The sequence below is a fragment of the Onthophagus taurus genome, chromosome 6 (assembly GCF_036711975.1).
Source record: "Onthophagus taurus isolate NC chromosome 6, IU_Otau_3.0, whole genome shotgun sequence".
NCBI classification, from domain to species: Eukaryota; Metazoa; Arthropoda; class Insecta; order Coleoptera; family Scarabaeidae; genus Onthophagus; species Onthophagus taurus.
Genome location: NC_091971.1, coordinates 32,879,519 through 32,894,834, shown reverse-complemented (window position 1 = coordinate 32,894,834; position 15,316 = coordinate 32,879,519). Strand labels below are relative to the sequence as shown.

At 33.3% G+C, this 15,316-nt stretch overlaps 1 protein-coding gene across 1 annotated transcript in view; it reads right to left on the bottom strand.

The window, feature by feature from the left end:
- The window catches only part of LOC111418795 (putative leucine-rich repeat-containing protein DDB_G0290503), a 32,192-nt gene extending 20,830 nt beyond the window's left edge, over window positions 1-11,362 (bottom strand). Inside the window, exons 1-2 of the mRNA XM_071196932.1 lie at window positions 11,194-11,362; window positions 8,890-11,133 (exon numbers count right to left, since the gene is read on the bottom strand). Coding sequence (XP_071053033.1) covers window positions 8,890-11,133; window positions 11,194-11,297 — 2,348 coding nt within the window. The 5' untranslated portion in view covers window positions 11,298-11,362. The remainder of the gene's footprint in view (window positions 1-8,889; window positions 11,134-11,193) is intronic.
- Between the last annotated feature and the right edge of the window lie 3,954 nt (window positions 11,363-15,316).

The following is a 15,316-nucleotide window of genomic DNA, read 5'->3' as shown; positions in this document are numbered from 1 at the left end:
AATGTGGTTTTTTTTAATTTCGAGGTTAATTATAAAGGTAAGTATAGAGTATTATATATCATTGAAAAGCTTGAAAAAATTCTAGTTCAATAAAAAAATAAAATATAGGTGGTTCCATTTAAAAAAACCTAAGTTGTGTTTATAACTCAAAAACCGTGATGTCTAGAAAAATTCTACGTGCATCATTGGATTCTACGTGAAAAAATCTATTAGAACCCGTTTTTACTTTTTTACTAAGTTTCCGGATAGCCGAGATACGGTGGGTGTCTGAAAATCGTAAATTTTGAAATACTCCCTGTATGTCAAAAACGAAGAGGTCTATGAAAATTTGGTTTGCGCCATTGTAAGTTTCACAAAAAAGTAGCTCAGGTTCGCGGAAACCGCAACTTTCTATCTTTCATAATAACTGAGATACCCTGCAAACCCATCGAAATTTGGACACCCTGTACTAATGTCCCTAGATTTACAAAGTACCGCGGTTCAAGAAGCCTGTTTTCGAGCCAAAATGGCGGTTTGACTGGGTGTGACAGCTTGTCACTGTATCTCACCACTTATTTTTTTATATTTCCCGCTTGACTTTCGAGCCAAAATGGCGTCAAACCGCGGTACTTTGTAAATCTAGGGACTTTAGGATGTACGAACAAAAACAAGTCGGTTTGCATCATAGGAAGAAGAAGAAGGAAGTGTCGTGTGGACTAAATAATATATATCGTTTAGTTTAATCAGTTGCATATTCTTTTTTTGTGTTCTAAGTATAGCCAATATATCTCTTAGAAGAAAGCTGACTTTAATTTAACGAATAACACTATAATTGAAAGTTCCCGTAATATTGAACAACTGTGGTTACTATTCCACGAGAATAAACATAAAATTATTTTGGGAGTTGTTTATCGTCCTCCCAATTTTCCATGTAGCGTTTTTCTGGATGAACTTGAGGAAACTATCTCTCAGTGTCTGCCTCTTAGTGAGGAGATTATAGTCTGTGGTGACTTTAACATTGATTTTAGGCCTTGAAAACGCTTTTTTCATCCTTTGATGCTAAACAGTTGATTAATGAGCCAACTAGAATTACTCGTACTTCGTCCAAATTGATTGATCTTGTTTTTGCCTTCTGTACGGCGGATGTCAAACATTCTGATCACGATATCATCTTTTGTGAGTTGACATTAGCTGAATCTTTCTCCGTATTTTCTGTTAGGGTCGGGAGAAATCTGAATTTTTAAAGCAAATTTCTTTTAATCATATTTTTTTTATTGGGGACATTAACGAGAAGCTTGCTTTTCTCAACGGTGGATACGCCATCCTGGCTTACTGACAACTTAAAATTTATGATTTCATTGCGAGATAAGGCGAAACCGAACTTTAAGAAGAATCAGTCCTTCGCTAGATGGGAGTCTCTGCGGAACTTAACGGCATTACTGTGAAGGCAGAGAAAAGAGCTTATTTTCGTCATATTGGTAATATGCGTGACAGAAGACAATTATGGTTTAAGCTAGGGTCACTTAGTTTGAAAAAGAAGTCAGTAGTATCTGGTATCCCTGATGTTTTGAAAAATATTAATGAATTGAATGATTACTTTCTTAAGAGTATCTCTGATATTCTTGATTCAATGCCTCTTGATCAATCGGTTTTGGATTTTTATACTAGTTTGCCTAATAATAGAGGTGTTTTTGAATTTTCTACTGTTTGTCCTACTTTGGTCGAGAAACTTGTGTATGATTTAAGGTCGTGTTCTGAAGGTAGTGATGGTATTAACGCCGATATGATTAACCTTGCCTGTCCAGTTATTTTACCTCATTTTACACATATGTATATTAAATGTCTGTATTACTGAGGGACGGTTTCCGGACATTTGGAAGCATGCTCTAATTAAACCTATTCCTAAAAATCTAAATCCTACCGGTTTTAGTCATCTGAGACCTATTAGTTTATTGTCAGCTTTTTCAAAGATTCTCGAGAAGATACTAAAACAGCAACTTGTGGAATATCTTCATAAATTTAATTTACTTCCGGAATTTCAATCAGGTTTTAGAAGTTGTTTTAGTACTACTACTGCAATGATGGTGCTTATGGATGAGCTGATTACTGCGATTGATCGGGGTAACGTTGCTGTTCTCACTCTGCTAGACTTTAGTCGTGCATTTGATACTGTGAATTATATCATTCTTTTGTCGATTCTTTCGTCAGTTGACTTTGATTCGACTGCTCTAAACTTAATTAGTGCATATCTGTATGGTAGATCACAGTCGGTTGTTATTGATGGGGTGGCATCCGAGTGTCGTGAAGTTATCTCCAAGGTTTCACAGGGCTCTATCCTGGGACCGATTTTGTTCTCCAGTTATACAGCTCATTTTTTTGTTCAATTCAAATGGTACACAGTATGTTTATGCAGATGATACGCAGTTGGTTCACTCCTTTCATCCCTCCCAATGGCGGAAGACTGTTCGTCGCATCAATAGTAATCTCCATTGTGTTTATGGGGCATCCACTGCACACTGTCCGAGGATCAATCCTGATAAATCGGCGGTCATAATTTTTGGAAATACAAAATTTACTTCAAAAGTGGCTCGGCCCTTTGATATTGTCATGAATTATGAAATGAATGGTACGAAATTACCTGTAGTTGATAATCATAAAAGTCTTGGTTTGGAAATTGATGGTTCTTTTAGATATTCGTCTCAGGTCAGTAAATATGTTAAAAACGCTTATTTCACCCTCAGGCTACTTTTTCCGCATATGTCTTACTTACCAATAGATGTCAAGCGGATGTTATGTGATGCTCTTGTTTTGTCTCAATTTAATTACATGGTTCCTGTATACCATCCAGCGTTGACTGCTTTTGATTCAAATAGAATCAAAAAAATTCAAAACTGCTGTCTACGTTTTATTTATGCCATACGAAAATATGATAAGATTTCTCATAAGTTAGTTGAGGCTGCGCTGCACATACGTAGATTTTAAAGATTTGGGCGGCCAAACATATTTTATGGTGTTTTTTGGTTAAACATACGATATATAATGTAAAAAAAACGTTATTAAAAAACAAATCATTATTTTCATAGTTACACATTTTTTTTGGCAAGAAATAGCAATTTTTAGGGCAAGTACAAAAAATACATGAAAAAATACTTTTTACCTATTATAACGTAAAAATATCATGCACTAAATATAAAATAACATAACTATAACTAAATAACATTGTCTTTATCTTCGGACCATTCTTCCATCAGCTCTCTATTTGGTTCGGCAGACATCAATAGTGCTATTGTTTCAGGGAGGAATGCTATGCGTGAAGGTTTCTTTATTTCTCTCATGCAGCTAATTAGGGGGTCTGAACTTAATAAAAGTCTATTAAATACATCTAAATTACATTCCTCCCTCGAAAACTTTCTAGCGAAGTTAAGCCGATACGATCGGAAGTGTTTGTTTCGGGCTTCTGCTGCCTCTTCCGATAGCTGGCCAATAGGAAGTAGGGAATTTTGAATTATTTGTCCACCATGCATCAATATTTTATGCATGGTCGGAGTCATTGGGTGCCACCCATACAGTTCTATATACAATTTTGCGGTATCATATGCATATTCATCATATTTTACTTTGTCAATTTTGTGACCACTTGATATTGTTTCTAATAGAACCTTCAATCTATAGATCAGTTCAAAGCTAATCCCTGTGATCTCAGCAGCTAATTCTGGGTTTGCAAAGAATCTCCTGCTAGTGTTGCCATCATTGGTATTGCCAAAGTTAGCCTTTGGCATATCAATGAGTAGTCCGGTTTCATTACGAAACTCCTCTTGGATTTCGGACTTTCGTTGTGCTTCCAATGCCTTTTCTTCTTCAGTTTTCCTTTCTCTATATTTCTTAACCGGTAATTTGTACGCTAGATGGATTATGCTTTCAAAAAGCCGAATTCTAGCGTGTAATACAGACAAGCCGAATTTTAAAACAGAAGGGTTTACAATGCTCCTTTTGTTCAAATCATTGAAGCTCTTCGAGGTAGCTCCACAGATGTAGCACTGAGAGGTTGATTTAGTATTTGTGGCAGCGTTACACACCTTTCAGTCGACCATTGTCATTTTTAGTGTGTGCCGGAATATAAATTCCTTGTCTTGTAACGTGACATTGGTGTTATTCAGCAACTTTGCAGAATCCTTCACGTAATTTATCTCGTCTTTCGTTACGTCTATAGACTCTTTCAAATACCGGAATCGGATAGGACGGCAAAATCGCGGAGAGGATGGCGTTGGATTTTGCCAAATTATTTTACTGCCTTCTTTTCCACAAACAATGCGCAAAGGTACAAGAGAACTCATAAACATATTTCCATCACATGCGGTCTCATTGTTAAAATTTTGTTTAAACCTGGATTGTTGAGAGCCATCACAACCCCATTTAAATAATCATTAGCAATTTCCTTTCTTTTTTGCTAAGTGCAATTAGCACCTCTTCTAGAAAAATTGATAAGCGTTTCACAGTAAGGTCCATTAGGCATTGTAAGTTGCTTTCTGCACAGGTAGCCGTAATCCTTAGGGATTCTTTTGGCGGATAACATTCTTCTTTCGCCTTTAACAAAAGGTCATAGCAAGGGTAATGTTTTGGGTTTGTTGCCCTTATTATTTCGTATTGCCGTCTAGTAAGGTCGGCTTCCACGAACATCCGAAGTGCTTGCAGAGATGTTAGCGGAAGTATCTCGTCATTCACTTTAGAGTAGGCTCTTCTATATTTACTAGCTCGTGTTGGAGAGTTTGTGATATCTTTTAGAACTTTCGAGGCATCTCTGTGTCCACTAGTTTGCAAAACCGATTGCGCAGCGTGCACAATGATTTCGTTGTCTAAAGAGGCGCGAACTTTTTCAGTTTTCCTTCGCTTGCTTCGCTCACTTAACTCTCCAAAAGGTTTGGGAGGTCGACCTTGTGGGGAAGGCGATTTTACTGGGATTTCGAACGTTCCCTCTAACCAAGATTGGTTGTTTTTAAGAAAAACACGTTCGTGTTTGTTGGCTTTCAACCATCTTTGTTTGATTTGTGATTTTACATAAGAAAATCTTGGCTTCAAACACTTTTTACCGTCTTCAGTTTCTCCATAACGAAGTATAAGATGATTTTCATAAAAATCGAGTTTTTCACTTAAAGTTGGTAAATTTTGCGCTTGTATTTGATCAAACAAATATTTTCGAGTCACCATTTTAGTACCCGAGGCACTAAAGTGACCTAATACAAAAATAAAGTTGATTTAATATCAAAAAGCACAAATATGACATTTTGCTTTCTTTCGACTCAATAGTTTAAACTGCTCTTAAATTGAAAAAGCGCGGCTTTCCGCGGCTAAATTTTTTGTCAATATATAGCTTAATATGTTAAATGTGGAGTACGAAATAAATTAGTACAAGGACGAACACTGAAGTACTTTAAAAGACCTTTTGAAAATTAATTAATACAAAAAAATAATATTTAACAGTGTCATTTTTGACAGTTAAAAAATTTATAAAGGAATATTAAAATTACGTAAATAAGTATCGAAAAATATTGTTCCTTACCTGAAGTATCGCAATCCATCATTGTCACTTAAAAACAATCTGAATAGAATCTTTAGAAAAGTTGCAAGTTTGCAAACGCCGAGAACAGATAAGTACACGTTAAGTAACTATCGAATTCCAACTACCTGACAATTAACTATCGCGCATCGATGAGGGGTGGGAGGGGTGTCATATTATTCCTAGAAGTGTGTACTACCTCAAGTAATTGTTAATTTAATGAAATACTGTTTTTTAAAAATTGATTTTTGGCCGCTTAAATCTATAAAATCTATGTATGTGCGCTGGATGCTTGTCGATGGGGAACAGACATTGGTGGTTTATCATAAACTAATGTTGAGCAAGACTCCAAGTTATTTATATAGGAAGATTAATTTTAGAAGTAACGTTCATGATCGATTCCATCGCACGGGTTTGCTTGAGAGATCTTTCTCGTACCATATTTACAAATCCTATAATCTTATTTCGATGGCTGATAGGAAGTTAAGTGTATCGACGTTCAGGTCTCGGTTATTTGAAAGATTATTCAGAAGTCAGTGTGCTTCTCTGTTGCAAGGGGTCCCGATATCGAGTTGCGTTGCGCATGTCACGGAATCAAGTTTAGTTAATTAGCTTATTATTTACATCTAATTTAATAATTTTTTTTATTTTGTTTTGTGTTTTTTACGTCTTCAATTATTAATGTTTAATAACTCTTTTTGTTATCGAGGTTCAGATGGAAGAACAGAATTTTATTTTCCTGAATCTGCGTCTCGTGAATTGCTTGCCACACTATGCTATAATAGCTTTCTTTTGTTTAGATAGTTTTATTTTGTATCTTTTTTTCTTTCGATTAATTTGTTGTTTTTATTTTTGTAATTGATGTGTGGTTTGGCAATAAAGTCTATTACTATTAATATAAAAGAGGCCAAGGCTCAATTTGGGTTGTTGGAGAGAGAGAGAGAAATAATCCCTAGTCATGCCACATAAGTTATGAATAAGTTATTATTACCCCAACGCGTGTGAAGTTGGCCATAGATTTCAGCCATAGATTTTAAACTGAAAAAAATGCGTGATCGGATTATTCAATCGATCTCATTTCAACGGCATCGTATTCCTGGTGGCCTCTTGCTTTAGATTCGAAAAGAAAATTTTCCTAACCATTTCTTATTATCCGGGAAAATCGATTTTCTTCAAACTTTCGCAAAATTCGGCTCGTTCGGGGTTTTTAATCGATCTAATTTCAACGGCATCGTATTCCTGGTGGTCTCTTGCTTCAGATTCGAAAAGAAAATTTTCCTAACTATTTCTTATTATCCGGGAAAATCGATTTTCTTCAAACTTTCGCAAAATTCAGCTCGTTCGGGGTTTTTAATCGATCTAATTTCAACGGCATCGTATTCCTGGTGGTCTCTTGCTTCAGATTCGAAAAGAAAATTTTCCTAACCATTTCTTATTATCCGGGAAAATCGATTTTCTTCAAACTTTCGCAAAATTCGGCTCGTTCGGGGTTTTTAATCGATCTAATTTCAACAGCATCGTATTCCTAGTGGCCTCTTGCTTTAAATTGGAACAGAAAATGTTCCAAATCATTTCTTATTTTCCGGAAAAATTGATTTTCTTCAAACATAAGCAAATGTCGGGTGTTCGGGGTTTCTAATCGATCCCATTTCAACGGCATTATATTCCTGGTCGCTTCTTACATCAGAATGAAAAAAAATTTCCTAACCATTTCTTATATTCCTGGAAAATCGTTTTTCTTCAAACAATTGGATAAGAAATGGTTAGAAAAATTTTATTTTCGAATCTGAAGCAAGAGACGACCAGAAATACGATGCCGTTGAAATGAAATCGATTAGAAACCCCGAACAGGCCGAAATTTGCGAATGTTTGAAGAAAATCGGTTTTCCGGAAAATAGGAAATGGTTAGGAACATTTTCTTTTTGCATCTGAAGCAAAAGGCCATCAGGAATACGATACCGTTGAAATTAGATCGATTAGAAACCCCGAACAGGCCAAAATTTGCAATTGTTTGAAGAAAAACGATTTTCCAGGAATATAAGAAATGGTTAGGAAAATTTTCTTTTTGAATCTGAAGTAAAAGGGTACCAGGAATACGATGCCGTTGAAATTAGATCGATTAGACACCCCGAACAGGCCGAAATTTGCAAAAGTTTGAAGAAAACCGATTTTCCCGGAAAATAAGAAATGGTTAGGAAAAATTTCTTTTCGAATCTGAAGTAAAAGGGTACCAGGAATACGATGCCGTTGAAATTAGATCGATTAGAAACCCCGAACAGGCCAAAATTTGCAATTGTTTGAAGAAAAACGATTTTCCAGGAATATAAGAAATGGTTAGGAAAATTTTCCTTTTGAATCTGAAGTAAAAGGGTACCAGGAATATGATGCCGTTGAAATTAGATCGATTAGACACCCCGAACAGGCCGAAATTTGCGAATGTTTGAAGAAAATCGCTTTTTCCGGAAAATAGGAAATGATTAGGAACATTTCTATTCCAATTTAGAGCAAGAGGCGATCAGGAATACGATGTCGTTGAAATTAGATCGATTAGAAACCCCGAACAGGCCAAAATTTGCGATTGTTTGAAGAAAAACGATTTTCCCGGAATATAAGAAATGGTTAGGAAAATTTTCTTTTTGAATCTGAAGTAAAAGGGCACCAGGAATACGATACCGTTGAAATTAGATCGATTAGCAACCCCGAACAGGCCAAAATTTGCAATTGTTTGAAGAAAAACGATTTTCCAGGAATATAAGAAATGGTTAGGAAAATTTTCTTTTTGAATCTGAAGTAAAAGGGCACCAAGAATACGATGCCGTTGAAATTAGATCGATTAGACACCCCGAACAGGCCGAAATGTGCGATTGTTTGAAGAAAAAAGATTTTCCCGGAATATAAGAAATTGTTAGGAAAATTTTCTTTTTCATTCTGATGCAAGAAGCGATCAGGAATATAATGCCGTTGAAATTAGATCAATTAGAAACCCCGAACAAGCCAAAATTTGCGAATATTTGAAGAATATCGGTTTTCCCGGAAAATAAGAAATGGTTAGGAAAATTTTCTTTTCGAATCTGAAGCAAGAGGCCACCAGGAATACGATGCCGTTGAAATTAAATCGATTAAGAACCCTGAACGAGCCGAATTTAGCGATTGTTTGAAGAAAATAGATTTTCCCGGAAAATAAGAAATGGTTAGGAAAATTTTCTTTTCGAATCTGAAACAAGAGGCGACCATGAATACGATGCCGTTGAAATTAGATCGGTTGAATACCCCGATCACGCATTTTTTTCAGTTTAAAATCTATGGCCAACTTCTCACGCGTATTACCCCATACTTTTCAAAATAAATAAACTTACTTTTCTAAACCTCCATTTGTCACCTTCTTTGGTGAATCTTGAACAACATCCTCATCATATTGAACAACTTGAACTTCATCATCTGTATTATTAAATAAATCGTCACTATGAGCACTCGCATGATCTTCCTCTTCAACAACCGTTTCATTCCCTCTTCCCTTTTTCATCAAAACATTTTGTAAAATAACAACATTAGAACTTTGTTTTTCCTCGTCAATGCCTTTATTTTCACTCTTCCCTATCTCTTTCTCCAAAGAAACATTGGAACGATTATTTTCTTTTAAATCAAAACACCTTTCCAATTCTTCCACATCAATATTCTCCATCATAGCTTCTGTACAAGGCAAAACATCGTGATCACTTTGCGATTTATTTGTTATAGTTTGTGGTGTTGTAAATGCTTTACTAAATTCTTCAATAATTTCTAAATCAGTTGTCTCAATATTTTCTTTATTACTACTTTTAACGCTAGGTTTACGTTCATTATCGGCTTGTGATTTATTAACGATATTTTTAATCATAGCGTCGCATCTTTCGTATACATTTTGTGATTCAGTTTTTTTCTTAGACGTCGAAGGTTCGTTATTAGCATCATTATTTTCGTATTTTTTCATAACGTTTTGATAATATCGATCGTAATCGACTTTGTTTGAATTTTTTAATGTTAAATTCTCGCTTGATTTCGTACTATCGATATTCTCAGACATTATTTCAACTGATAAATCGTCCATGATGTATTTATTTTTTAGTTTATTACTTTTATTGCTCTTATTATTAGTGGGTTTATTTTGATCGTCAGTGTCGCTATCTGAGTCGACTTGAACAATTCGTTTATAATTCTTTAACATTTCAGCAATACGTTCTTCGCATTCTTCTTTCGAATGAATTTTTGGATTTGTTAATGAAACAATTAAAGCAGAATTTTGAGGGGTTTCGTTATTAATTTTCTGAGATGGTTTTTTTATTATAATTGGTTGAGTTTTAATTTCAAAAATATCATCATCAATATCAGTTTGGGTTTCAATTGTACAGACATTTTTAGTTGTATCAAAAGTAATTGTTTGTATTGATATATTTTTTAATTTATTTTCTTTATTGAAATCGTTTGGGTCAGTTTGAGTATCAACATCACGCATTTTTTTCTTAATTTCTGGAATCGATTCGGTTTGAATGGATGTAGAGGTGATGGAGAATAAAGTTTGTGTGCTTTGATCAATTAATATGCGCTTATTTAAAGATATTACAGAACTATCATTTAAATCATTTAATTTGCGTTTCTTTCTGTTAATATTGGGTCTTTCAAAACAAATTCGATTTTTATAAATTTTCTCATCCCTAATTACTTGATTAGGTGTAAGCTTTTTATTAATATTTTCTTTATTATCTGAGGGTGATGTTAAAGTAACATTTAATTCCGGTAATTTACCTTTATTTTTATTAGAAATTTTGTTCATTTTTTTCATTCTTTTCCAACCACTTTTACTATTACTGGTTTTATTCACTGGTTTTTGATTCAAATCCATTTCAATACGATCAAGACATTCTTCCTCCAATAATCTTACAACTTCTTCTTTATCTGAATGATTTAATTCTTGATTTGAACGCCTTCTCAATTTCATAACATGACCTTTTGGCTTTATTTCAAATGATTTTGAACGCCCTGTGCATTTTTTTTGAGTTATCTTTTGTGAAACAGACGGTAAACTTAAAAAATCTTCTGAATCTTCATTAATAGCATCTTGAGTTTGTGTTAATAAACGATCAAAATTATTTTTTGTACTTTCTAACCACTTAAAAACGTCTTGTTTAAACTCGCCTTTCCTCGATAAAGACCCATCGACTTTAACTGACTCAAGATTTAGTTTATTATTACCTTTTTTAATATACTTTTTAACTGATTTACTTTTACGATGATTTAACGAAACTGAATTAAGAAGTTTATCAAAAGTAGAAACACTGCTCGTTGAGTCAACAACATCTTTTGAATCCTTTAAGAAATTCTTATTAAATATCAATGTAATTTCATCGTAATTTAAATTAAAAATATCGCAATTAAAAGTTGTTTTTAATTGAGTGTCTACTTTCCGAAGCCATGCCAATAAATTTTTAATGTAATTGTTAATTGGAACTTGTTTGATTGTAGTTTTACAAATCGGACATTTATTATTATTGCAAATTGAAACGCATTGTGAACAAAAAGTGTGATTACACGAAGCGCATAAAGGATCTTCAACCAATTCTCCACTAAAAAAAAATAACGTAGGTTATGTACCAATTAATCCCCCTTATTTTATATTGTCTTACCACATAGGACATCGTATCACTTCTTTGAGAGTGTTTATTTCTTGAATAAAGGTACTAAATTGTTTTGCGGTTTTAAAAACAAATAAATTTGACATACTTGTCATTATTATAACCTGTAAAAAAGTTTGAAAATTGCAAAGAAAACGAGATTGTCGCGGTATAAATAAGATTTTTGACAGTTGACATGTAAATATCAGTGGAACCAATGTATAAAATTGAAACTACCTATTAATTGTTACTGAATTATCTTAAATTTAAATTTTATTTTTAATTGAAAAACATTTATGATTTAATACTAAAATATGCCTCATTATGAGAATATTTAATAGATTCAAAATTTAATTAAAAACTCTATAATATAAATTAAGAATTTTATCCATGTTGCAAGTTGGGAATATATGTATCTATACCTTACTTTGAAAACCTCGTAAGTGCATTTTCCTATGTTTTGCAGAAGCAAAGAAAAACTGTTTTGTGTTAGTTGTAACTAAGTTTTGAAAACAAAATTTTAGTATGTTATTTATTTAAGCATATAGAAACAATTAATTTAACAAAAAGTTTTAAAAATGGTCTAATATATTTTTTTAATAAACATACGAGTTTTTCATTTTAAAGTCGGAACTAAATTTTAAGTTACGAGGTATTCAGTGCGGCGCGGCAAAAAAAACCTATATTTTATTAAAAAAAAGTTTATTCTTATGAAAGTTAAACGAAATTAAACTGCGTTACAATAAACACAAAATATTTGGTCATAGCTAAGCAAAAAATAAGAATTATTGCACATATTTTATTGTGCTAAAAAATTAAAAATTAATACTTTTAATGATATAGAAAAAAGAATGTTAAAATTTGGTTTATTTAAATTTTAACTGGTCATAGAAACTATGAAAATCAGATAACAGGGAGCTCTTTAATTCCTGCAAATGATCAAATTTCTCTTTAGTGATTTTCCTAGGCCACAATTTTGGTAAAGAATTATTAGCAACTGGTTTCACATTTTTATTAAAACGTTTGTTTAACACACTCCATCCATCGGTGTGGTTCAAGTTTATGAATATTTCCTTATTGGGTGTATACTTTATAGCTTTTAAATCATGGACAACTGGGTCTCCCGAGCGAGTACCTGGTCTAATAGAGTTAACAAAATTTACACTTAAATAATTTCGAAAGAATGTGTGTTTGAGATAGTGGACAGTGTAAGATTTTGGTAGTTGCCTTGCTTTTGGCAGTGGACAGCATACTCCGCAGGAACATTAATATCGCGATTCTTCAATCTTCGTTCAATACAAGCATGCATGCTGTCCACTTCCATCTGCGTATGGCCTTTTTCCAAAAACTTTTGTATTATAACAATATTTTTCTCAATTGACAAATTTAATAGGGCGTTGGACAAAATAGAGTTTTTGTTCTGATAACCGCAGTTATCACTGTAGATAATTATTTCTTCTCCTCCTTCTACTTTTTGGTCTGACACATGGCTACAAATTATACTGGAAAATTCATTGGCTGTTATATCTCCTTCTCCTTCATGCCATACGTAACAAGATCCATTATGGTTTTTCATATCATAAAGTGTAAAATTGTGGACGCAAAGTTTTCGTTTATAGTAGAGGGATGAAATGTTTGAATGTGGCGACAGCAAAACCTTCTGCAAATCCATACAAAAAACGTGTTTGGCTTCTTTTTTATCTTTTACTTTTTCTTCTCTTGCCTCTTCTTTTCTTTTTTGGTGCTGTAAATATTCTTCTTCTGATAAATTATTTGCTTTAAAATTGGCACAAAGGTCGCACTGATCTTTTTTAGATTGATACAAGCTAAGGTTCATTTCGTCAAATATAGCACAAAATGTTTTCACTTGTGGATTTTCTTGTTGTGAATACTTTTGATATTCTAAATACAGGTCTGCTTTTGATTGCCATATGGGTTCAAGATATAATTTACTACTCCTGGCTCTGCAATAATGAGATTCCATTTTGGGTAATCTCTCATAAAAACTACGCAAAATTTTCTTTGCCTCTAATATTTGAGGACTTATTCTCTTGTTACTTTCTTCGTTAATAGTTGTCTGTGTAATGACTACTTTTGCCCAATTATGTAATGACCATTCTCCAATGGCTAACGTGTTGAGGAACATTTTTTTACAAACCCTATAAGATACTCCATGTTTTTTTAGTCTTAAAACAAACGTTGAACCTCGTCGAGATAGATCTTCAGATTTTCTCCTAACTGATGGTAGAACATCAACCAATGCCTTTATGTACTGTTTTCTTTCTTCCCAGTTTAATTTTTCCCAAATGTTTGTATATATTTGCTGTCGTGTTTCCTCTGAAAATTCCTTACACTTTAAAGTTTTTCCTTTTATACTGTGTTTGCAGTTGCACGGTGCCAGCATTTTTCGAGCTGGTCTGGTTTTGTTAAATACCGCTTTACCATTCTCAGATTTACCCCTTCCTTTGTAATCTACTCCTTTCATTCTCTTGAATTTATTTTTGTTATAATTCCACATCATACTGTCACTTTTTCTTTTACGTTGCCTTTTTTTGTTGGGCGTTTCATTTTCTTCACTGTTTTCGTTTTCAATGCTACCTTCATTTGGGTTGTAGTCAGGATCCGCCTCATAGCTACGATTCGTATTAATGTCTTTCATATTTTCAACTTTATTTTCCTCGTTTTGGTCAGTATCTTCAATCAGTAGAGTATCTTCATTTAAGTTTGTTACGTGTTGTTTGTCGCATTCTATGTTGTTTAAATTATTTGGAACCGAATCAGATTCTTTAACGCATTCCCTTGGGTTATCATAGTGACCTTCATTTTGCGTGAGTTCAAACAGTGTTGAGTCATTACTAGGTAATATCGGTAATAATTCGTCATCAAATGGTAAAATTAATACATCGTCACTAGCAGAAGTTGCTATTTCGTGGGTAAATTTGTTGTAATCCGGAGCTTTATTACTAACATAGTACTGAGTAGGCAGCTGTGTACAAGATTCATTTTGAATATCTATATTAGCCGTTTCAGGTTTTTTTAGTTTCTGAGGCAACAACTGGAATATTTTTTTCGTATGAGTATTCATGTCTTTGCAAAAAATAAAACAGTGTTAGCAAAACGACGGAAGTTAAAAAGAAAATATTAGTTGCTTATTATTCTACCACTCGTCTGAGCTGAGCAAACTTGAAGAATTATGCTAACTTATTTGCAAATGAAACGACCATTTTGCAAGTGACAAAAGGAACGATATCAGTTATAGCGTTATTACACTGACAATTTCTTCGCGAGATAATTTTGATAACTTGGTCAAATAAAACGACAACTTGGCAATTTATGTCAGCTGAGCTCAGACAAGTGGTATAACTTATATGTACTACTTATAAGTTTAATAATAATTAATCTGCTGTTAGAAAGACTCGTAACTTTAAAATAGGCTTAAATAGCGGTATGTGAAAACCTCTTAACTTTTTTGTAATAAACGATGAATGACTAACCCTTTACAATGTAACGAATCTTAAATTTTATTAGTAGAACATTATGTAACAATCCTTAGATTACACATAAAAATTACAAAACTACTTACCTACTCTTATTTATCTAACCAAAATCACCCAAACACTGACACGACATACAACCTGTTAACGGCTATTGCAAAATTAAAACTTACGAGGTTTTCAGTTAGAAATATCAAACGGTTAACTTACGAGGTATTCAAATTCGCCAATAGGTGGCGTATTATTCATGATGACTACACGAGGTTGTCACATAACATAAAATATGACGCCTTTAATGACCAATAAAGTTCAATTTTACAAAAAATTGCACTTACGAGGTTTTCAAAGTAAGGTATCGATATTAAAAAATATACTAAAAAGATATACTAGAAAAAACTTTTTTAACTTGCTTTTATTTAAATATATATCGAGACCAGGTTCGAGGTTACACCCTCATCTTCAGTCGAAAAGTCAAAGAAGTGACACAAACATGTATAAATAAGATAATTGAAAGAAATATCATATCTATTATTTATAGAAATATATGATGTATATTTTTCAAAATTTAAAAGCCACTCTGTAGCCTATGTTCTCTTTTTCAGACTTTTTATTGATAAAGCTGCAATTATTGCTGCGCAAAC